The sequence below is a fragment of the Ornithorhynchus anatinus genome, chromosome 18 (genome assembly GCF_004115215.2).
Source record: "Ornithorhynchus anatinus isolate Pmale09 chromosome 18, mOrnAna1.pri.v4, whole genome shotgun sequence".
Lineage (NCBI taxonomy): Eukaryota > Metazoa > Chordata > Mammalia > Monotremata > Ornithorhynchidae > Ornithorhynchus > Ornithorhynchus anatinus.
Window position 1 is genome coordinate 35,656,796 of NC_041745.1, and position 24,586 is coordinate 35,681,381.

At 48.3% G+C, this 24,586-nt stretch overlaps 1 protein-coding gene across 3 annotated transcripts in view; it reads left to right on the forward strand.

Annotated features, from left to right (window-relative positions):
- Positions 1-3,886: 3,886 nt before the first annotated feature.
- CCDC149 (coiled-coil domain containing 149) overlaps positions 3,887-24,586 on the forward strand; it is a 60,671-nt gene continuing 39,971 nt past the window's right edge. Inside the window, exons 1-3 of one of the 3 annotated variants that reach the window (XM_039914664.1) lie at positions 3,887-3,994; positions 19,933-20,094; positions 20,610-20,648. In XM_039914664.1, coding sequence (XP_039770598.1) covers positions 3,947-3,994; positions 19,933-20,094; positions 20,610-20,648 — 249 coding nt within the window. In that variant the 5' untranslated portion in view covers positions 3,887-3,946. The remainder of the gene's footprint in view (positions 3,995-19,932; positions 20,095-20,609; positions 20,649-24,586) is intronic. The other 2 variants (XM_029046546.2, XM_039914663.1) reach the window with 2 other exon arrangements.

Below are 24,586 nucleotides of genomic sequence, written 5' to 3' on the forward strand. Positions count from 1 at the left end.
TCCATCAGGCACTGCTGCTTCTCCGCCATTTCCCGGCAAATTAATCCCATCCCCTATCAACATGTCCAAATCACAGTCCCAGTGAAGGCTTGGGTGGGGAAGAAGGTGGAAACCACAGAGGTTTTTCAGTTATCTGAAGATTTGTTCTAGACATACTAAACTGCATCCCCAGAGTGACAGAGAGTTGCGAGTTTGGGGCTGGTGCCTCTCAGGGCAGGTGGCTAGAGGCGGCCCAGGATGTCCTTTGTGTCAGAGGGGATGGTAGTGGCCAGAGTTCTCTCTTCTCTGGACTCGGGGACAATCGAAACCGTGAGGAGGAAAATGGCCAGTGCCGCTCCTTATGGAATGGCCAATTGGAGCAATTATCCTGTGTTCCTGCACCCTGGGTCGATCAATCTATCAACCAATCAATCATATTTGTTGAACATTTACTATGTTTAGAGGTCTGGTGGGGAGGGCATAATAGACTTGATAGACATGATCCTGCCTGCTTATGATTAATAATAATAATTGCGATGCTGTTAAGCGTTTACTATGTGTCAAGCACTGGAATAAGCACTGAAATAGATATAAGATACTCAAGTCCCACGTGGGGCTCACAGTCTAGGTAGGAGGGAGAACAGGCTTCGAATCCTCATTTGACAGATGAGGGAATTGAGGCACAGAGAAGTTAAGCGACTTGCCCCAAATCACAAGGCAGGTAGGTGGCAGAGCCAGGATTAGAACCCAGGTCCTCTGACTCCCAGGCCTGTGCTCTTTCCACTAGGCCACTCTGCTTCTCTGACTGTCATCTGGTGGAGGTCCATCCATCCATCAATCAATCAGTCAATATATTTATTGAGCACTAACTAGGTGTAAGGCATTGGTCTCAATGCTTGGGAGAACTCATTAGGGTTGAGAGACATGTTCCCTACCCTCAGGGAACTTGCAATTGGGTGGAGGCCTTTCTAGTTCAGTGAGAGGAGTTCTGTACCCCACTGTGAGCATTTCACCATATTCTGCACCTCTGTCCACTTATTCACATACTAAATGTCCTTCACGCCTCTGCCAGAACACAACTGGCAAGGGACAAGAGAGCGAGAAGGGCGCCGACTAACATGAACATTCAAATCAATTCCTTTGTTTGAGTTCTTGGTCTTGAAATCTCAGGACTGAGACTTGTGTTTCTCGAAGGGAGGCTCTAACGTGTGTACCGGGGCACGTTGAAATTCACCTCTGAGTTTATATGATGTAAAAAGGCCATCGAGGGGCCCTTAACCCCGGCTACAACATATCTGCGAAAATGCCGTCCCTTGTCACGTCATGTTTGATGTACGCAGAACCTGAACACTGTTTTCTCTTTTGCCTCCTTGTCTCTCCTCCTCAGGAAGCTTTTGCTAGAAGAGTGGTCCTCCCTTCTTGATAGCAATGCAGCCAAACTGGTCTATTGTTAGCAGTTGACTCGCAGTTTTCAGATGGGATGCAGCACTGTCTGAGGCTTTTGTTTTACCGTGACCTTAACAGAGCTCCTCTGCTCTTCTTGCTTTTGATTTTCCAGTTTCAGCCCTTCCTCCAGCCGTCATCTGGGCAAGCTGCTGTCGCTCATTTTCCTCTCCTGTCCCATCTCTCCCCAGAGTATGGCTTGAGAACCTTCCTTATGCGAGCAACTGTACTAAGATGTTCGACAAGTAATAATGAAAGTAAAAGACAGAATTCCTTGTCCATAATGTGCTCGGAACTTACAGGGCACCACTGCAAAGGAACCGGGGGGACCAATGTGGCCTAGTGGAAACAGCGCTGGCTTGTGAGGTAGGGACCTACATTCGAAGTCGGACTCTGCCATTTACCTATCGCATGAATCTGGGCATGTCGCTTAACTTCTCTATGCCTCTGTTTTTTCATCTGTAAAATAGAGATTCAATACCCGGTCTCCCTTCCCCTTAGATTGTGAGCCCCATGTGGGACAGAGACTGTGCCTGACCTGATTATCTTGTACCTACCCCGATACGTGGTATAATTCTTGGCATACAGAGAGTGCTTAACAAATGCCACAATCATTATTGCTATTACTAGAAAAATTTATTTAACTTGGCATACTCTTTAAGAATTGCCAATCTCTCAACTTTCCTCCTTCATATTTGCCTATAGGACCTGTTGGGAATTCTACTTTTCTTTGTTGGTTAATGGTATTTGTTAAGAGCTTACTATGTGCGGGGCCCTGTAAAAACTACTGGTGTAAATACAAGATAATTGGGCTGAACACCATCAGTGTCCCACATGGGGTTTACAGTCTTAATCTCCATGTGACAGATGAGGTAACCGAGCACGGAGAAGTGAAGCGACTTGCCCAAGGTCGACCAGTAAACGGCAATCGGAATTAATACCCAGGTCTTTCTGTCTCCCAGACCCTTGCTCTATCCATTAGGCCACGCTGCTATCTGTGGTTATGTCCCCGATTTCTTGAAACATCTTGGTTCTTTGGAACGATCCGCACCCGCGAACCGGCCGTGTGACCTAAACCGGGGAAAGCAGCATAGTTTCCGACGATCTTCCGACCGATCTCACCGCCCGGCCAACACCTATTGCCCTGTGGATCTCCTCACCTGTAAAAATGGAGGTGGATCCTTTAGGAAAATACTAATGAACAGGGTACTTGTTAAGTGCTTACTATGTACATCGTTCTAAGCACTGGGGTAGATACAAGTCAATCGGGTTGGACACAGTTCCTGTCCCACAGTTGGCTCACACTCTTAACCTCCACTTTACAGATGAGGGCCCAGAGAACTGGTGACTTGACCACCGTCACACGGCAGACACGTCACACAGCAGACACGTGGCAGAGACGGGATTAGATCTCAGACCCTTCGGGGACTCTCAGGCCCGGGCTCTATCCACTAAGCCACATGGCTGGGTGGGCTGGGATGATAATTACGATCCTATTTGTTGAGCGTTTATTATGTGGCAAGCACTGCCCCTGGGAGGGACCTGGGGGGGGGGGTGGGAGAGGGAGAGGAGGAGGAGGGGAAGGGAAGGGGGAGGAGGGGGAAAGGGGAGGAGGATCGTGGGGGGAGGAGGAGGGTGAGGAAGAAGAGGAAGGTGAGGAAGAAGAGGAGGGGAAGAGGAGGGGGAGGGGAGGACGGGGGGAGGAGGAGGAGGGAGTGGGGGAGGAGGAGGGAGTGGAGGAAGAGGAGGGAGAGGAGGAGGGAGTGGAGGGAAGGAGGAGGGGGAGGAGGAGGGAGAGGAGAGGAGGAGGAAGAGGGGGAGAAAGAGAAGGAGGGGGAGGGAGGGGAGCAGGGGGGAGGAAGGGGAGCAGGGGGTGGAGGGGGAGGGAGGGGAGGAGGGGGAGGAGAGGAGGAGGAGGGAGGAGGTGGAGAAGGGAGGAGGAGGAAGAGGGGGAGAAAGAGAAGGAGGGGGAGGGAGGGGAGCAGGGGGGAGGAAGGGGAGCAGGGGGTGGAGGGGGAGGGAGGGGAGGAGGGGGAGGAGAGGAGGAGGAGGGAGGAGGTGGAGAAGGGAGGAGGAGAAGTGGGGGGAGGAGGGGGAGGAGGAGGAGGAGGAGGAGGAGGAGGAGGAGGAGGAGGAGGAAGGGGAGGAGCAGCAGCCGCGGGAGGGGCCCGGGCGAGGGCCTCGGACAGGTGCGGAGGGCGGGGGCGGCGGCTCGGGCTCCTCCTTCTCCTCCTCCTCTTCCTCCTCCCTTCTTCCTCCTCCCCCTTTCCCTCCCCCTCCTCCCCGGCTCCCGCCGCCGCGGCCGCCGCTCCGGCTAAGGCTGACGCCGGGCGGGCCGGGCCGGGCCGGGCCCAGGAGGAGGAGGAGGAGGAGGAGGAGGAGGAGGCGGAGGAGGAGGCCGCGGGCCCGGGATCTGCCCCCGCCCCCTGCACCTCCTGCCCCGTCCTCCCCCTCCCCCCCCAACTGCGGCGCAGAGCTTAGGGGGCAGGTGTCTGTCCGGGCCCGGGGCCCGGGGGCCGCAGCCATGAGTGTCACCCGGAGCGACAGCGACTGGCAGGGGCTGCTGAGCGAGGTGAGCCCGCCGGGGACCGGCCGGCCGAGGCCCCACACCACCGCCGCACCCCCCGGGGCCGGGGCCGGGGCCGGGACAGGGGCCGGGGCCAGGAGGAGGACCAGAAGGATGGAGGAGGAAGGGCCCTCCGAGCCCCGCCCGCCCGCCGCGCCGCTGCCCCGAGGGGAAGGTGCGGGGACAGGAGGACGGGGCAAGGGGCTCCGGGGGACCCGCCCGGCGCTGCCCCCTGCCCTGCCCTGCCCTCTCCCCCCTCCCCCGCAGCTGGCGGGCAGGGGCCCGGGGCCCGGGGCCCGGCCGGGGGGCAGGGCGGGGGGCTTGCCAAGCGTCTCCCCGGGCCCGGGCCCGGGGGCCCAACCTAGGGCCCCAGAGACACCGACCGACCGGGTGGCGGTCACGGGGTGTGAAAGAGGGAGTGAGTCAGTGAGGTTGCCGAGGGGCAGGGGGTTGGCCCTTCTCTTCCTGCCCGGAGTTTCCATCTCTTCACCCCCAAGCCCCCACAGCCCGGGGAACCGGGACCTCCCGGTTTCAGGGGTGTCCCTGAAGGTGATCACTAGCTGGCCACGCCGATCGCTTTCCCTCCGGCCACGCCGACCGCCTTCCCGCCGGCCACGCCGACCGCCTTCCCGCCGGCCACGCCGACCGCCTTCCCGCCGGCCACGCCGACCGCCTTCCCGCCGGCCATACCGATGACTTGCCCGCCCGCCATACCGACGGCCTTCCCGCCGGCCATACCGACCACTTTTCCACCGGCCGCACCGATCGCTTTCCACCGGCCACACCGACCACTTTTCCACTGGCCATACCGATCGCTTTTCCACCGGCCACTCCGGTCGCTTTTCCCCCGCCCACACCGATCAGTTTTCCTCCGGCCACACCGATCACTTTTCCGCTGGCCACACCGATCGCTTTCCCCGCTGGCCACGCCGATCACTTTTCCGCTGGCTACACCGATCACTTTCCCCGCTGGCCACGCCGATCACTTTTCCTCCGGCCACACCGATCGCTTTTCCTCCGGCCACACCGATCGCTTTTCCTCAGGCCACGCCGATCACTTTCCCGCTGGCCACGCTGATCGCTTTCTCGCCGGCCACACCGGTAGACCTGTAGCCCCAAGGAATGGCCCTGGAGAACCAAATCCAGTTCTGTTGCAAAGTGGGTAACTGAAGCGACCTCCTCGGCCTCACAACCACCCTTAATAATGACGGTATTCGTTCAGCGCTTATGACGTGCCAAGCGCTATACGAAGCGCTGGGATTGATACAGGTTAATCAGGTTGGACACAGTCTCTGTCCTACATGGGGCTCAGCCTAAGTAGGAGGGAGAATAGGCATCCAATCCTCATTTTACAAACGAATAAAGTGAGACACAGATGTTAAATGATTCGCCCAAGTCACCGACAGGCAACTGGCAGAGCCAGGATTAGACCCCGGTCCTCTGATGCTCAGGGCCTGTGCTTTTCCAGTAGGCCAGACCATTCGCAGTCAACGCAGGACCTCTGTGGTGGTCGGTGGGCGGGATTTAAGAGGGAGATTAGGAGGTCAGTCAATCGATCAATGATCTATATCGAGCGCTTACTATATGCAGAGCACTGTACTCAACGCTCGGTGAGAGTTCAGTACGACAGAATTAGCAGACACGTTCCCTGTCCATAATGATCGTACGATCCAGAGGGGGAGGTAGACACTAATATAAATAAGTAATTTATCATATATAAGCTATGTTCAGCAGCTGGACCTGAGTCTTTGTTTTGTGGGGATACTTTCCTAGGAACCCCCACAACTTTCTCCCGGACAGGTACCTGGGTGGAATTAAACGTGGTCCACGTCAGAGCGGGCCCCTTAGTCACTCACTTAGTGTGTGCTAAAGGCCAAGCAGTCCATCCCCCTGCCTTTGGGCTGGCCCTCACCTAAATTCCCCCCAGAATGATGGATATCTCTCCTGGTGTTGAATGTCCTCCTCACCTTTCCAACCGGAAGGAAAGTTCACTCCAGAAAGTCCACGTTTTCCAGCCCAGCCACCCTCTCAGCACCAAACAGAAGTTGGTTTAAAGTGCAGCAGGAAGGATTTGGGATAGACATTATATATATATATACATATATATATAAACGTGGCAGTTGGAGTAACCAATCTGCCCCTCTCTGGACTTTATGAAGATTTTTGTACTCCCATTCTACTGTGTTTTGCTTTTCAGTCATTCGGTATTTTTGAGAGCTTACTCTGTGCAGAGCACTGTACTAAACACTTGAGAGTACAATGATTAGTAGACGTGATCCATATCCTCAAGGAATTTACAATCTAGTGCCTTTTATACTTTTCCAATTCAGCAGGGTAAAAATAATAGTTGTGGTATATGTTAAGTGCTTACTGTGTGCCAAGTACTGTACTAAGCACTGGGGTTAATACAAGATTATCAGGTCCCACAGGGGGCTCACGTAGGAAGTAGCACAGGTATTTAATCCCTATTTTGCATAGGAGGGAACTGAGGCCCAGAGGAAGTGAAATGACTTGCCCAAGATCACACAGCCAACAAGTGGCGGAGCCGGTAGCAGAACCCAGAGCAGAGCCGAGCAGCCCGGAGAGGCAATCAATCAGTCGATCAACTGAGTTGATGGGGAGAAGCCACTCCTGCGATAGTAGGGTCAGAATCTGGGACGACCCTGCTGAATTAGAGAAGTGTCAAAGACACTAGATTGTAAGCTTGGACCTTGATTTACCCGTGTACTTGCTGGGTGTAGCAGCAGTGTACTAAGCAAGTGGTAGGCATGATCCCCACCCACAAGGAGCTTTCAGTCTCGAGGCAAAGCTTCAGGGAGCCATGAAACTGGGAGAAGCCACTGCTTTTGATTGGCACTTCCCGTCTCCTGCTTGGGATGCCCCAAGTCCTCTGCCTGTTTTCTCCTTTCCCACCCGATGCCGATCCATTGATGTGGACGAGTCCCACATCCACACTGACCTTTTTCTACTCTGCAGGCACTCATAGTCTTTCTTGAATGCTCATTATTTTCATTCGTCTTTCTCTTGTTCCTGTTAAGTTCAACATATATTTTCATATTTTCCTTAATGCATTTTACAAGCTGTATCTTAGTCTCTGCAGAAGCTTTTCTCACCTGGCCCTTCCACTCCTTTGCTAATTTTTCCAACAACTCCTTGTTTTTGCCCCAGCTTTCACTTTTGGTGACTTTCCCTCTAGATTTTCCAGCTCCTTCTGGAACTCTTGGTTTAGCCAGCTGTCTTCCTCCCACCTTTCCCAGGTTTCTTATTTTTCCCATTAATATTATTTCCTTGAGGAATGCCCGGTTCTCCTGGGTTTGTTTGCTCTTTATCACTGTCTTCTCTCTGTCTCGTGAGCCCGGGTCCTCTGAGTCGGTTGAAATCGGTAGCCTTAAAATTAATTTTCTTTCATTTGGTCGATCTCACTCCTTCCTCTTCTCGGAATCCTGAACCGTGGCACTTTCCCCCAAGGTCATTTTCTTTCTTCAGCTCCTCGATTGTTCCTTTTTGGCAAACAGTGAATCAAGTTATGTTCTTTCTCCTGGTCCCCAGGACAGTCCGCCCACATTCTAGGAACTCATTGGATGGGGAGGAATCTGCTGTGCTTGCTTTTCCAGACAATGTCAGTCAATCAGTGGCATTTGTTGAGTGCTTACTGTGTGCAGAACACTGAACTGAGTGTTGGGGAGAGCACAATACAACCGAGTTGGAAGACTCTTTTCCTGCCTACAATGAGCTTATAGTCTAGAGGTAGTTCTGGGACCTAATCAAGGGTTGGGGAGAGGTAGTTCTCTAGAGAAGCAGCTTGGCCTAATGGATAGAGCAGTGGCCTGGGAGTCAGAAGGACCTGGGTTCTAATCCAAGCTCCACCACTTGCCTGCCAAGGTCAAGTCACTTCACTTCTCTGTGCTTCAGTTACCTCATCTGTAAAATGGGGATTAAGACCGTGAGCCCCATGTGGGATAGGGACTGGGTCCACCCGACTGGCTTGCATCCAACCCAGTGCTTAGTACAGTCAGCGCTTACCAAATACCACAATTATCCTTATTATCACTGTTATTATTTCCCTCAGCACTACACTCTGCCAGCTTTGCTCAACTGCTGATGAAATCTAGCCAGTTTTCTCTTTCAAGAATAAGGGCCTAGCACGTATACCCACCGAACAGCTCCCTAAGGAATCCTTTAGTTCTCCTTCTGCCCTTCAGGACCAGTGGGTCTCTGCATCCTTCCTATACCTACTACTACTTCCATTCCCAGAGAACTGTAGATCCCCCACCACTTCCCTTTTCCCTGCCCGGGTTTGCCATGGTGTGCACTCAGTACAGTGGTCTGCAAGCGGAAAACGCTCGAAAGAGAACACTGATTTTTTTTTTCCTTCTAGTCTTTTGGTTATGCCAGCCAAGGACTTGAGTCCTAACCCTCTCTTCCTTCAATTCTCAGGTACTGGGAGTAGGGGCTCAGACATTGCTAGTTGCTCTAGATTTTACCCCTCCTTCCTCACCCGACTTCTTTGCCCCTAGTTCATGATCTGTTTCTTTTTTCAGCCCCTGTGCACAGTGCTTATCTGAGACACATCTGGAAGCGTCCTCAATCATAAAAACACCTCGAATTTGTAGCGAGCTTTCATTTGTCCACAGTGCTATCACATCAGTTAACTCACTTTACTTGCAGCACCCTGGTGGGATAAGGAGAGGCAGGTATTGTTATCCCTATTTCGCAGATGAGGAAACTGAGGCCCTGAGAAGTTAAGTGACTTGCTCGAGGCAAGTCACTCCCCACTCAACCCTCCTTTATTCTGTCCTTCTCCAGCCTCTTTCCAAAGATTTTTCCCCCTCCTTGTGAAGGGGAATTGGAGCCCAGAAAGTAGGATGGCTTCCTGGAACAGCCCCTGGCCCAGAGCCTGCTCCAGTTACCTGACAAAGATCCCGGTTGCTTACCTAACCAGACACTCCTCATGATTTACCAGTCGGCGTCCATCCCTGCTGCTTCTGTCTTCCCACCACAGGTACCATGTTTTCCAGCACCAGGCCTGTCCTTCCCTACCAGCCCGACCCTTGACATATGACAGGGACTTTAAGGTTAGCCATGTTTGAAAGTGGGCCCATCCACCCCTCTCCTTTTGAATGTTTGCTTTCCTGATTGCTCAGGAAATGGTTTCTATTTTCAATCATCCTTCATAACTCACTTTGAGTCTTCTGTTTCTCGTGTAGCACAAGGAAACTGTATCTTTGTTTTAAGCCTTATTGCAGTGAACGAAACACATCCGGCTTGGTCTTCACAATCAGAAAATGAGAGTTCTGGACTAATCTTGAAATTCGGAGACAAAGTGAAATAGTTGTAAAGTGAATTTGAAATATGGATGTAAAAGCCTAGCACATGAAAACGTGGCTGGCTTTCGGCTTTCCAATAGGTAAAAAAAAAATAGGCCTAAAAATTATAGAATGTTTTAACGACGGAAAAAATTGTATAAAATTCAAGCAAAATATTCCTGAGTTTTTTTCAAAGTGAAAAAGGCTTCGTGATTGTTCTTGAACTCCTGTGAGGTGAGCTCAGAGCTCATTGTGTACATCTTTGTAGCTCAAACGTCTTATGTCATAGCAGCAGACTAATTCCAGAGTAAATTCATTAGAATTAGTGCGAGCGGGAAAATGAGCACCGCGTGCTATTTTTAACTAATGGAATTCATGTTCTCTCCTGAACTGGGAGATTTGAGTATGCTCTGCTGGCAGTGACAGTACTTGTCTTTCATTAAAACAAAACAACAAGCCCTCACTGAAACCAGAATGATTTTTGCATCAACCATATTTGGTGGGTTTAAATTGAAGAGACATTCAGGGAGCTGGCATTTTGATGTCTTCCAAGAGCTACCCTCCTGGACTGTGATTTAGTAAGGAATTGCCATCCTGTTTGGTGTGATTCAGAGACCATCACCTGGCCCCAAGAGACTGGAATACAGCCACTTAGTTATTCATTCCTCATTATTCACAGAACATTGTATTCGGTACTTGGGATCATACAATAAGAGTAATATAATAGCACCTTGCCTGTCCTCAGGGATAATCCAGTGGGTGCCCAGAGTCACTGGAGAAAGACGAGGACCAGTTTAGAGGTTTCCCCTGGTAAACGGTGGAGCCAGAGGCCTCCCTGGGATCCTGGGTGGATCTGGGCTAAGGATAAGAGAAATGATTTGACCTGCTGAATTGCAAGGGAAGCTAGATTGAAAGCAACTCGAGGGAAGGGATCATGATTGTCAACTCTGTTGTACTCTGCGAAGTCCTTAATACAGTGCTCCTCACATAGTAGATGCTCAGTAAATATTATTGATTAATTAAAGCCCTGGAACTCACCCCACTCTGGACCTGTCGTATATCAGGGTTGGCACCCGCAGTGCACAGATGGCTGGCAAGGTAGGACAAGTGAAGGTTCTGATGGGGAGGCCAGTGGGCATCTGGAGTGGTTCAAATCACCAGGAACTTAGATTTTGGGATCCCTCCCTTACTGTTGGTCTTTGAGCCACATGAAGGCAGGGACGGTGCTTGACCTGGTTAACTTGTTACCCACCCCAGCGCTTAGCATTGTGCCCGACACATAGTAAAGAGTTAATCAATACCATCTTTATTTCAATTAGAAACAAGCAAGGAGTCCCCATTGCCAGTAACAGCGGTAGAGTAGGGCATTTAAGATCCATCCTTCGGATGATATTAAGTGGCTAGTAACAGAGGGAGGCACCGTGGCGAAGTCAGGAGTCAGGAGACCTGGGTTGTAATCCCAGTTAGGCCACTTACCCGCCGTGTGCCGTTGGGTAAGTCACTTCACTTCGCTTTAGAGAAGCAGCGTGGTCTAGCGGAAGGAGCGCAGTCCTGGGATTCAGAGGACCAGGGTTCTAATCCTGACTCTGCCGATTGTTTTTTGTGTGACCTTGGGCAAGTCACTTCACTGCTCTGTGCCTCCGTTTTGTCAAGTGTAAAATGGGGATTCAATGCCTATTCTCTCTCAATCAATCAAATTTACTGAGAGCTTACTATGGGCATAGTGCTGTACGAAGTGCTTGGGAGAATACAGTATAAACAGAGTGGGTGGACATGTTCTCTGTACATGATGAGCTTACAGTCTCCCTCCTACATGGATTGTGAGCACCCTGTGGGGCAGGTACTGTGTCCAACCTGATTAACTTATGTCTGTCCCAGCACTTAGAACAGTGCTTGACACATAGTAAGCATTTAAATACCATAAAAAATTCAAAGTTTCTCTCATCTGTAAAATGGAGATTAAATTCCTATCTTTCCATTGCTTTGGCTGTGAACCCCATGTCTGTGTCGGATCTGATTGTATTAGGTCTATCCCAGCCTCTAGCATAATGCCAGGCAATAGTAAGTGGTTAACAAATGCCACATTTAGTATTATTATTATTATTAAGATGGCTGAGGATGTCCCTTAACTTTGATCTGGATATTAGCACTGTAAAAATATACTCAGTATTAATTCCAATCATCAAGAAGACTAAAGGAGGCACTGTTTTGGAGTGCCTGAGGTTAGGAAGTATGTTCCGTCCAGAGTAGATGGTGTCGATGCTGTAACATCTCTGTTCCTTTGGAATGCGCTACGCCGTTATTTACATCACTGATTTGCCTGTACAGTAATTAACTTTGAATATTCCTATAAGCACACCTGCCTGTGTTTGTCGGTTCTGTCCCCGAGATCACACTTCCCGACGGGTGTTTACGGGAAAGCAGAATTTCAGTTCAGCGGTATCTTCTTTAAAGGGAAGAAGAAAAAGGAGCAAGGAGATTTAGTGGAAAATTTAAACACCTGTTGTTTGGAGAGAGCACCTTTAAAGATGACAGGGTGAATAGGGAAAATAGCTGTTTTGATTACGGGAGTCATTCACCTGCGCACCCGGGAGCCTGAGAAGGCTTCAGACATCCGTGCCGGGCGGCTTGATGCCGGCAGCTTTCGGGCGTTCGGAGGAAACGGTTATCTAGTTTGTCGATCGGACTTCAAAAGCTCAAAATGCATGCCAGGCCAATGGCCACTTTTAGGAGTTTTGTACAGCCCATTGCAGCCATCTTTAATACAAAAATAGATCGCTGGATTTCAGCTTCCTATACTCTTGCTATTGCCAGTTCATCATCAATAGTATATATTGAGTGCTTGCTGTGGGCAGAGCACTGTAATCATCATCATCATCATCATAATAACTGTGTTTTTTTTAAGTGCTTACTTTGTGCCAGGCACTGTTCTAAGCCCTGGGGTGGATAGAAGCAAATCGGGTTGGACACAGTCCCTGTCTCACTAAACACTTGGGGAGAGTACCATGCAACAGAGATATTAGACACGATCCCTCCCCACGACGAGCTTACAGTCTCGAGGAAAGAGGAGGATTCGCCCCATGAAGAGAATCACAGTGTCCTCCTGCCGTATAAATAGTCCAGGCTCCTTATGGGGAAGTATATACAGGGGGAACCCCCTCCTTAAAGTCAGGAAAGCAGAAGAGACAAGGGAAGAAGGAATGAGCTGGTTTTTAAGGTAGGAGATTGAGATGGTGAAAGACAGCATCAAGAGGGGAGGAATTGAAATATATATTTAGCCAAACCTTAGTTATTCAAAATCTCAGTTAACCAAGACTGTCAGTGAATTTCACATGTCCCCCAGCTACTGTATTTCACATGATAAACTCTTCCAATTACCTGAACTCTCGCTTAACTTAAATTTCAGCATATCCCTGGGGCGTTCAGATAATCAAAGTTTGGCTGTCTAAAGAAATACCAGAGAGGCGAAACAGTAGTGAGACAGGGAGAGGGGGAGGAGTAGAGCGGGAGAGAGAGAGAGAGAGATTAGGAAAAAGATGCCGTGAAGAATGGTCTTAAAAATCATTCCACTGCTAACTTTAAAATTGCTGAAACACTGCCTAAAATTTACAAAAGGAAAATCGTACCTGGGAAAGGATGGGGGGGAAGCTCACACCTAGTTTAGGGGATCGTAAAGGAGAGGGGAAGGGATACTACTTGTGTAGTAGTCCCTTGTTTCCGAATGCAGACCGGTGGGCCTGCTCTCCGGCCACTCTGCAGCCCATTCCTGACCACTCTTGTTTAGAATCATGCTCTAGGGTGACTTGGACTTTTTCTGCTCAGTCCAGGAGAGTCAAGAGAGAATCGCTTACCCGCTCGCACGCTGCAACCGTGAAAATACAGTGGGGCACCACTTCTGCCCCCTCGCCATTCTTGGGTGAGCATTGCTCAGACATCATTGCTGTCTTTCTGTCAGTGAAAGGTCACCATCATCATCAGTCATCATCGGTATTTTTTGAGCACTTACTGTGTGCAGAGCACTCTGCTGAGCGCTTGGGAGAGTACAGTACAACAGAATTGGTAAACATGTTCCCTGCCCACAGAGAGCTTACAAGCTAGAGAAGAGCCAGCCAGAGGGTGTGGTGGTGGGAAGACTGGTGGGATCCAGATTGGGGTTGAGCCGGCAGAGTCAGGAATGATCCCGTGGCACCCTCATCCCCAGCTCTTAAGCTTCCGGTGTCAATGATCCAGTGAGATTTGTGAGGTAGGTACCGGGGCTGTAAGCCCTGGAAAAGATCATTCCCCAGCTTTTGGTTTATTAATACTACTATTATTCTTTTCATGCATGATTATGGTATATGTTAAGCGCTTACTTTGTGCCAGGTACTATACTAAGCCCTGGGCACTGTACTAAGGTCTGAGTATTTACTCAGGTGGGGTAGGGTCATCTGATTTTGCTCTCACACATATTTTCATTGCACAGTTTGGGTACAGCCTAAGAGGAGAGTTAGGTAGCGTTATTTATGCTGGTATAGCCAGGAGCATGTCTGTCAACTGTGTTGTATCTTACTCTCCCAAGTGCTTAGAACAGTGCCCTGCCCACAGTAAATACTCGATAAAGATGATTAACTGATTGATAGGTCAGTGGCAGAGCTGGGATTTGAACCCAGGTCTCCTGCTTCCCAGTGCAGCGTGGCTAAGTGGAAAGAGCACAGACCTGGGAGTCGGAGGTCATGGATTCTAATCCCGCCACTGCCGCTTGCCAGCTCTGTGATTTTGGGCAAGTCACTTAACTTTTCTATGCCTCAGTTCCCTCATCTGTAAAATGGGGATTAAAACTGTGAACCCCACGAGGGACAACCTGATCACCTTGTATCTCCCCAGTGCTTAGAACAGTGCTTTGCACATAGTAAGCGCTTAACAAATACCACCATTATTATTATTCCACTTGGTCGTGCTGCCGGTTTAATTTTAAACAGAGGCTTGCAGGCAGGAACAAATGTAGTGTCAGGTGAACAGCAGTTTCATTGTTTGCTCTGGGCAGGCAATTGTTATGGGTACACAAGGAAACCAAAGGGAGGAGACCCGGAAAGAAATATTGAGTCTTTTGCAAACCAAGATACCGGGACCATTTCTAAATCGGTTTCAGGCTTGAATTCTTCATGTTGAGCGAGTTTATGGCAAGCTCGTGCATCCTTCCTGAAGAACAAGCTCTTAATGAGTTATCAGGCATTATCTTTGCAGTGACTAATGAGATCTAGTTAGGCCTACTGGGAAAAATAGCCCCTGATTCATTAATTCATTCATTCCATCATATTTACTGAGCACTTACTCTATGGAAAGCACTGTACTAAGCGCTTAGAGAGTACAATATAACAGTGAGCATTCCCTGCCCACAACGAGTTTACGGTCTAGAGGATGAGCTTGCAGTCTAGAGGAAGCATGTGACGCGGAGGGTTGCCTTAGGGTAGAATCCCTTTCTTGCAAGCCTCAATTCACTCCAACTTCCTGAGACCACAGTGTGGGCTGTCAGCTATCCATTTAATTATTATGATCTTCCTTGTAGAAATTATGAATTTATGGCTGATAGTGTAAATTGGGAGATAAAAGCCACTAAATAAGGAAAATCGTGTGTTTGGGCTCCTTTTATGTAAAAAAAAATATAATTCAGTAAAAAAAGGGTTCAGTGGATGGGTGGATGTGTTTAAATTAACATTGGAAAAATGACCTACGTGCTACTTTAAAAAAAAAAAAATCATATAATTGAAATACAGTTCCGAAGGAATCCATTTCTGCGAGCATGATAAAAATATTTCACGATAGCTAATATACATGCCAAAACCAAGATGTATTTTTACTGAGTTCATTTTATTCATGTCTCCAGTGATTGCCCATACCACACGATAAACAGTTTTTCTTCCTTCAATTAGCAGACATACCCAGACCCAGGGCAGCAGTGGAAAGCCTCTGTTTAATAGTGCTTCCCCAGGCCAGATTGCATAAGACGGTGTCGGTAGATGTGCTATTTAGCCTTGTGCAGTCATCGAGAGGACTGATCTATTTATATCCATCCTCTACATTTGAGTGTATATGTCTATTTGACTGAAAATTCAGTGAATCGATTCTGATGCCACTGCTCGTATTTAATTTCCTGTCTGTCTCCCCCACCCCGGTTCGAATGTAAGCTCCTTGTGGATAGGGAAAGTGATTTGTGTTTCTGTGGTACTTATAGGTCTGAGCCATGAAGAGCCTGAAATCCTGCTGCTGTCTTTGTTTTATTGTCGGTTGTTCTTGCGTTATATAGTTTTGTCTCCTCTTTCCCCCTCTGTCTGTCACCAGTCCCTTTCTCGACCCTTATTCTTAGATTGTGGGGACCTGGGGATCCAGGGAACGAGTCTGTTCATTAAGTATGTATTTCTTTGCTAACTCCCACTATTATATGTATTGAGTGCTTACTCTGTGCAGAGCACTGTATTAAGTGCTTGGAAAAGTACAGCAGAGCTGATAGACAATCCTCGCCCCCAAAGAGCTAACAATCTAGCAATTTGCTTCTACTACTGGTGATTTCCCAAGTACTTATTAAAATACCTTGAACTCAGAGATGCTCAATCAGTACGATTACCACTTCCATTACTTTTGCTACTAAGAAGGAATTGATCTGGGAGAATGTGCAATTAAGACATCCGTTTGTTTTCACTCTCCGAATTTCCCTACCAAGCAAAGGAAGCTTTTGCCTTGAACGTGTTTTCAGATGTGAAAAGCGTGGCCCAGTTTGGTAGATGGTGCCGTATCCTCTGGCTTTTTCCCAGGCGAACCTTTCCCTGACCACCTCCACTTCTCCCAAATGAATTTCCCGAGGGAGGGGAGAGGCTGCCGGTCCAGGTACCCCCACCCCCATCAAAACTGTCAGCCTAACGCCAGTGAGAGGCGAAGGGAGAAGGGAGAGGGGGGCACCTGCTGATGTCGCAGAGGGACCTGCTGATGTCGCAGAGAGACCTGCTGATGTCACTTTGAGTCTGGTGAAATCCTTTCTGCTGATTCCTTGGAAGTCAAAGAATTTATTTTATCCTCCATGTCCAGACCTAATGCCCACAAAAGGCCAAGGCACAGCAGTGCAGCCTGTGTTGTGATGGCTTGGCAGCACTATCTCTGAGAAGTATCTGTTCCAAAGGGGGTGAGAAACACTATTAGGGAGGCCAGGTTGCCCTCTGTCAGACAGACAGGAAAAATCTGCTTCATTCTAATTCAAAACCAAAAGATATTTTTGGTACAGGAACAAATCTTGCTCCTTTCCTTCTCTGTTGGTTCCTGGACATAAGGAATCACCAACTCCACCCTCGTATTACTAATAATATAATCGTGGTATAAAGTGTTTATTATTTACCAAGCACCGCGTTAAGCCCTGGGGTACATACAAGACAACCAGATTGGATACAATCCATGTCTCCCATGGGGCTTACAATTTAAGGGGAAGGAGAACAGGTATTTTATCCCCATTTTGTAGATGAGCTAACTGAGGCACAGAGAAGTGATTTACCAAAGATCACACAGCAGGGAAATGATGGAACCCAGAGTAGAAGCCAAGTTTCCTACCTTCCAGGTTTGTGTTCTGTCCACTGGGCCACGCTGCTTCTCACATATGTTATGTGACTCCACTGTGTGGGACAAAGGCTTTAATTGTGGAGGCTTGGCAGCACCACTATTTGGGGAGCTGAGGGAAAGGCTGTAGAAAATTAGCACAGGGGTTGGGCCCACCACCCGAGGAGCAGGGATGGGCGGCTGGAGATCACCCAGGTGGCTGTTGGGCAGTGACCTGGAGGTGGAGATTTGTGCGCTGGACAGGGAGAACATCTGCATCCAAGTGACACTGGGAGCATCACCATCCGTCATGGGCAGAGACGTAGTTAGATGGGAAACAGGTAGGGACAGGCTACAGCAGTCCAAAAGGAGTCCAATACTTGAGTAAGATGACCAGTATTCGACCCCAGTCCTAGTGACCACAGTAGTTTGCAGTTGGAGTCAGGACTTCCTTGGGGCTTCATAATAATGTTGGTATTTGTTAAGAATTACTATGTGCCAAGCACTGTTCTAAGCGCTGGGGTAGATACAAGGTAATCAGATTGTCCCTTGTAGGGCTCACAGTCTTCATCCCCATTGTACAGATGAGGGAACTGAGGCACAGAGAAGTTAAGTGACTTGCCCACACACAGCTGACACAGCTGACAAGCGGAGGAGCTGGAATTAGAACCCGTGACCTCTGACTCCCAAGCCTGCGCTCTTTCCACTAAGCCGGAGCTGCTTCATGCTAGTGCCCCCCAAGATTGCCATAGTAGTTTGCAGCCACCATCCCAAGACTCTGAGATTTGGTATCCCTGAAAGGTCTGGGGAGCGTTCAGGGTTCAGCGACCAATCCTGCAGCCCAAAGCCAGGCTGAGGGTTAGAGGGAATGCCAAATCCTCACTAGCTTCCTGTTATAGCCCATCTCTCTTTCTTTCTGAATAAGCAGGGCACATACGCATACGTTGGACAACAGCATGTAAAAGTAGATGCAGGGATAAATACCTGTCTCTCATCCTGGATTTGTTCTTAACTTTCCTCTCTGCTGAAACGGAGGAGCTGCTAAGGGAATAATAGCAATGTTTTAGCGTATGTGTCTGTGTATGTCACCTTCCCTGATGGTTCACTCTGTTGAAACTCTGCCTTTCTGGCGAGTACCACTCCCTCCCTCCCCTTCTTAGTGAGGGATATGTTGTGTCAAAGGGCATTCCATCTAGTATCTCTCCTAAGTGAGCGGGACCTTTCGGGAAATGATGGACCATTTCTTCCTCTACATGTAAGGGCTCAGCTTAGCCTGGAGGCTCACAGTTCCCAACTAGATTCTGCACTGGCAGGTGTGAGGGGTCGGGTCTGCCCTCGATGCACCCTACAGTGGCCGGTCAACCCTCTTCAATCAGTTAATCAATCAGTGGTGTTTAGTGAGTGCTTACTATGTGCAGACCGCTGTACTAAGAACTTCGGCGAGTACGATTCTCCAGAATTAGCAGAAACATTCCCTGCCCGGAATGAGCATACAGTCTAGAGGACTAGTGGGCCTAGTGCTTGAAATGATGACCCCACCACATCACTCTCATCCCATGTCCTCCCTCCAGCCAGTACGGAACTTGAAACGCTGTCTGTTCTGCTTCCCCAACTGATGAGGATGAGGGCCGGTTGGGTTCGTCTCTGCTTCCCCACTACACACCGCCGCAGCAGAAGCAGTGGCCCCGTTCCTCAGAATTGCCAGTTACCTTGCCTACACTCGGCCGTTTGAGCCCCGTTTTCCCCAGTTATTAGTAAACTAGGAACCGTCCACAGCAACTCCTTAAACAACAGTGCGCAGGGAGATGGTTCCCCTGTCACTTCACCTCCATTGATGTATCGATTGATTAGAGTCAGTTTATTTCTTACTGGGAGCCGTAAACTCCAGTCTGTGATTTGGCAAGTCAGGGTGGAGCTGATAAATTATAAGAAAGGAAAGTTATTGGGCAGGTGTCAGGGTTGCTCTCTGTCTCTTTCTATCTCTCTCTCCCTCTCTAGATGTACATTTAAGAAGGGATGAGAGAATAAGAAGATGTGCAAAAAATGCCAGTAACTGATATTTTTTGTCTTCTGTGAAATCTCAATGGCTCTTCTCTAGTCTGGACATTTAGATCCTGAGCCCTTTCTTGAGGTATTTACCAGTTGGGAGTTTTGCTCTTGAGAAATCAGTATTGAAGCAGCCCCGTCTGCCTCCTGGAGCTGACGACAGAGCAGCAGAACCCAGAACATCTGAAGGCAGGGTTCCAACCTCATTACTGCCAGGGATAAAATTCACCCAAGGTGGAAGTGTCCTCTGTGGGAGCTCAAATCTGGCTTGGAATTGCTTTTCTTTTCCCTTTTGTTTTTAGAGCTAAGCAATTACTTTAACCAAAAAGAAAAAGGCGGGCCTGCGAATGAAGCAAACTCTCCTTTTTCTCTTTCATTTATTTGAAATTGAACTTAACAAAGTCAATTCCAAGCAAATACTATATATGAGTAATGCGTTTTGTCCATAAAGCAGCATCGACTCAAATGGTTTGGAAGTGCTGAAGCTCTCTCTGCTCTCTATGGATTTGTATGAGAGTCCGTAATGACAAAGTATTCATGTCAGAGGGTATAATGAAACTATAAATTGTTTTCATGAATGCTCTGAATTTGGTCCTTTACAGGACAAATTCAAGAGGTATTTAGTGCCACATTTCACATATGTGAATCACATCAGCCTAGGCTTTGGATTCAATAAAAATAAAGCAAGCCAGTGCTGGCTGTTCGGTGGACAGTCGGAATGGAGAGGCAATTTCGTAATTGTTTGAAGCACAAACTCTCATCAACTGCACCAGAACCATATTTAGGAATCTAGAGTTGGGCAGGAAAATGGATTTTTCAGCCATTATTTTGGGCGGTGTAAGCACGAACATGAATTATCAGCATTTGAAGTCGTTGTTTGGGATGGGACAGCCGGGGATCAATTTCGAGAGATGGTGGTCAGTTAAACTTTTGAATCATCCTGGGGTTTTACTCCAACCGACGTCAGATCCCATGCAGACAGACAGGCATGCACTTGTCTGAAGACTTCGCATAACGTTTCTGTTTGCTTTACAGTATCTGGTGTGTAAAAGGAAGCTAGAAAGTAAGAAGGAAGCCCTTCTAATCCTTTCCAAAGAATTGGATACATGCCAGCAGGAGAGAGACCAATACAAACTCATGGCCAATCAGCTGCGAGAGAGACATCAATCTCTGAAAAAGAAATACCGAGAGCTGATCGTACGTAGTTGTTTGGCAATTTTTCCTAATAACCAGGTGCGCCTCCTTGAACTCTGAGAAGACAGTAGGAAAGATGGGTTCATCTGGAAATTGTGTGTCAGAGGAGCAGTGTTTGTTTGCAGTGTGTCTTCTGTTTGTTGCAATCATTTGAAAAAATTGCTGGTGGGATTAATAATACAGCACAGCTGGGCCAGAATAATTAAGTGTTCTTGGGGAGGCAACGCCGCTGTGAAAGATTTTCTGGGCTAAACCTCACTGACTTCAGTCTGGCCTCCTGTGAGTGGATTCTCAGACTGGGGGCCCTGTTGGGGAGGAGGGGTGTGAGCTACAGCCGAGTCCTTGGGGGACAAGGAGATGGAGGGACAGCATCCTTGTTTAGCAGACCATAGTCTTGTTCCCAGTGCGGGCTCTGCGTGCAGCTATGACTGTCGGTCAGTACAGATCCAGAGAGCCATGTGAGCTCTCCCTTTTGGTTGACACATTTGCAAAATCCTGTTTTTTGTGTTTGTTTATAGGATGGAGATCCATCTATTCCCCCTGAAAAAAGGAAACAGGTAGGACTTCATATTTGTTTCATTTAGTGATTTCTGAAGGAATTGACTCGGTAGACCTCTTTTGCCATGTTACCTCTGATTCCCCCCAGCAACAAATCATTCAGTGGAATTTATTGATCCTGTACCGTGTGCCAAGCACTGTACTAAATGCTCGGGAGAGTGAAATAGAGTAACTAGACTTACTGCCCTCGGTGAATTTACAATCTAGCAGGGAAGAGAAGTGCTAAAATGCATTACAGGTAAGAGAAGCAACCAAATATGCTGGTGTACATAAAGACTGTGGGGTGGGGATAAGGGTGAGTACCTGTGGGCTTAGGGGTCTGGACTCAAGTGCGTGGGGGGATGCAGTAGGGAAGGGAGATGAGAGATTAGAGATGTGATTTGAAGATGGGGAGAGAAGCGGTCTGTTGGATGTGAATGGGGAGAGAGGTCCAGGTAGGAGAGAGGTCATGAGCGAGAGGTCGACGACGAGAGGGATGAGAGCAAGGCGTAGGTTGCCGGTTGGTGTTAGAGGAGCCAAGTGTGCGGGCTGGGAGATAGTGAGAGAGAAATGAGGGTATCTTAGGGGAAAGAGGAAGCTGATGGAGTGCCTTAAAGTTGATGGTGAGGAGCCCAGTGGCCCAGTTTTCAGCCATGCCTTCGGCGGCATATACATGGTTAGCAATCAATTGATGGTATGTACTGAGCGCTTACTGCACTAAGAGTTTGGGAGAGTACAGTTCAACAGAGTTGGTAGTCAGGTTCCCTACCCACAAGGAGCTTAGAGTCTTGAGATTGGTGTGGTTTTTGAGCAGAGAATGTGTCTGTCTATTGTTACGTTGTACTCTCCCAAGCTCTTAGTACAGAGCTCTGCACACAGTAAGTGCTCAATAAATTGGATTGACTGACTTTCTAAGAACCACTTTTAACCACTCAGTTGTTCATCTGCGGTTACAACTGAGCTTTCCCCTCCAGGGAACTTGGGTTTAGACTCCGTTTCCAGCTTAATGAGAGAATCTAGGGTGAGAGTTGGTAGGGTCGCATGGACAGGTAGATAAGAGACAGGTGGATTGGAATGGATACCTTTTCTTTCTCTGTTGTAATTTTCACAGCATCATGACTAGCTAGAGTTAATAATAATAATAATAATAATAATGTTGGTATTTGTTAAGCGCTTACTATGTGCCGAGCACTGTTCTAAGCGCTGGGGCAGACATAGGGGAATCAGGTTGTCCCACGTGGGGCTCACAGTCTTCATCCCCATTTTACAGATGAGGGAACTGAGGCCCAGAGAAGTTAAGTGACTTGCCCACAGTCACACAGCCGACAAGTGGCAGAGCTGGGATTCGAACTCATGAGCCCTGACTCCAAAGCCCGTGCTCTTTCCACTGAGCCACGCTGCTTCTCCAGAGTTCTGATCTCTTAGCATGCCCTTCAGTAATCTCTTCCAACTACTGTTGATTTTTTATTATTGAACACCTATGCATGATGTGAGTGAGTCTGTATACATAGTTACACTCAGAGCTGTGGTCCTTGCCTGCTAGGAGAATGGACTTCAACCTGAACAGTAGACACAAGGTGGTAACAGAAGTGTTCCATTTTCCTTACATAGGAGCACACGTTTGCTCACTTTTTAAAATGTTTCTGCTCACATGCTGCATTTCCATGGCCCGTGACTCAACCTTCAGTTCCAAGTGACATTTACAGGACATTTAATAGAACTTCCTTACAAAACCACCTTGGTGCGGAGAAATTAACTGGGAAAGAAAAAATCTGGAAATGTCGGGATTATGGCCAACTTCGATTGGCTATCAGATTTCACTCATTTTGTTTGCTAGTCTTTGGTGAACGGTTTTCCAGTTTTCTCTGAATTCACCTGCAAGAGCTTTCCGATGAACGGTGCCCTGACCTAAGAAAATCTCGGAATTCGGTGACTCCTGTAGACCTTGACAAGGTGCCTCAGGCACTCTGGAATTACAGAACCAGCGAGGGGGCTCTGTGACTTTGAATTTGGCCCTTCGCCTTCCTTCTTTTAACCCTCTTCTTTGTTTCTGACGTTCTCGAGACTTATTAAGAAGCATCAGTGTTCCATACACTTGAGCCCGCACAGATGGGAGCTGTAGATGGAGTCCCTGTAAGCCTCGGCATTGATGAAGATGCTTGAAAAAAGAGTCCCAGAGGTCTGAAAGCAGGAAGCTTAGAGTCTCTAGGAGAAGCAGCATGGCTTAGTGGTTAGAGCATGGGCCTGGGAGTCAGAAGGACCTGGGTTCTAATCCCAGCTCCGCCACATGTCTGTTGTGTAACCTTGGATTAGTCACGTAACTTCTCTGTGCCTCAGTTACCTCATCTGTAATATGGGGATAAGAGTGTGAGCCCCATGTGGGACAGGGACCGTATCCAACCTGATTAACTTGTATCTACCCCAGCACCTTAGAACAGTGCTTGGCACTTAATAAATGCTTAACAAGTACCAAAACTTTTATTAAATTATTATAAACCCATGCCATAGCTTACATGTCTAGTGAAGGTGGACTGTTCTGAAGGCGAGAACAGTACATAGCATTTACATTGAAAGCCTTTTTAGAAGCTTTGTGAAGGAGAAACACAATTGTTGACTCAACTTTTTCCATCAACAGAAAGACTCCTCGATTCTACTGTCAGGCAGTCGGTCAGTCATATTTATTGAGCACTTACTGTGTGCAGAGCACCGTACTAAGTGTTTGGGAAAGTACAACGTGTTTCTCTAGAGGCAGTCTTGGGCGAGGGGCTTCAACTGGCATATGGTGACCCTCAGCCGCGTGTTCCATAAATAGAATGGTCCTTCGTAGTTGAGGACACCTTGGATGGTGAAGTTCTCCCATGAGTATACAGGTGGTTGGAAAGGCCAATGTGGAACCCACAGTTCCGGTCACATTGGGCACACAAAAAGCCTGCTCCGTTTTGTGTTATTTGACATTTGCGACACCTGACACTTTACCTCGGTCTGCTTGTCTCTCTCTCCTTGGTGTGTTTAATAATCCAAGGAATAAGGACCACTAGGTACAAGAGCTGGGAATAAAGAAGATGCCAAGCTGACCGGAACACTGAGTCACCAATTCTGCAAGGTGTGGCATTTCCCATGTCTTCCGCAGGAAAGGGTGTCAGGAGGAGTACGTTCTTTCAGTCAGTCAATCTGTCAATGGTACTTATTGAGTGGTTCCTTCCCTAAACCTGCAGGAGGTTTTCCTCGGTTTCCAGAGTCTAGCAGGTCGAGTGGCCCTTCTCACCTGGTTCAGTGCTGTGTTTCCTGGGGCACTCAGTAAATACTTCACCAGGAAGATTCCTTTTCAGATGTCTTCATTTAAGAGAATGTAGATGCATGTGTGTATGGACACACTTTTTCATGGTTCTGAGAATAAGGATCTGTGCGAAATCAAAGAGAAATCAGAACAATGCTTGTGCTAATAGCTCCTTATAGGGTGTTGAAATTAAATTTTCCCTTTGATGATAATACGAGCAATACCTCGAATTTGTAGAGGGCTTTCATTTTCCCAAAGAGCTTTCTCGTCAAATTTTTCATTTTGTCCTGACAGCATTCCTCTGAGGTAGGAAGAGACCGTTATTAACCTCTCCATTTTACAAGGAGGAAACCGAAGCCCAGAGAAGTTAAATGACTCGCCCAAGGTCACACAGCGGGCCACTGGGGTTAGCACCCAGGTTTCTTTCCCCTAGACCACACTGCCTCCTGCAGGGGAGCTCTGGGAGGCATAGGGCAGAATGCCCTTGGCCTTCAAACTGTCATAGGACCAGAAATCTCCAGCAAACCTTTTAAAACGTTTCTGTCTCTAAATGGCAATTTCCCCCAATTGAAGGGTACAGGATAGGCTGCTGTCAGTTTCTTCCACATTCTGAAAATAAATTCAGCTCAGTTTTTATAATAAGAAAGCTGTAGGGTTAGCAGAGGTCATCAATTGGCAGCT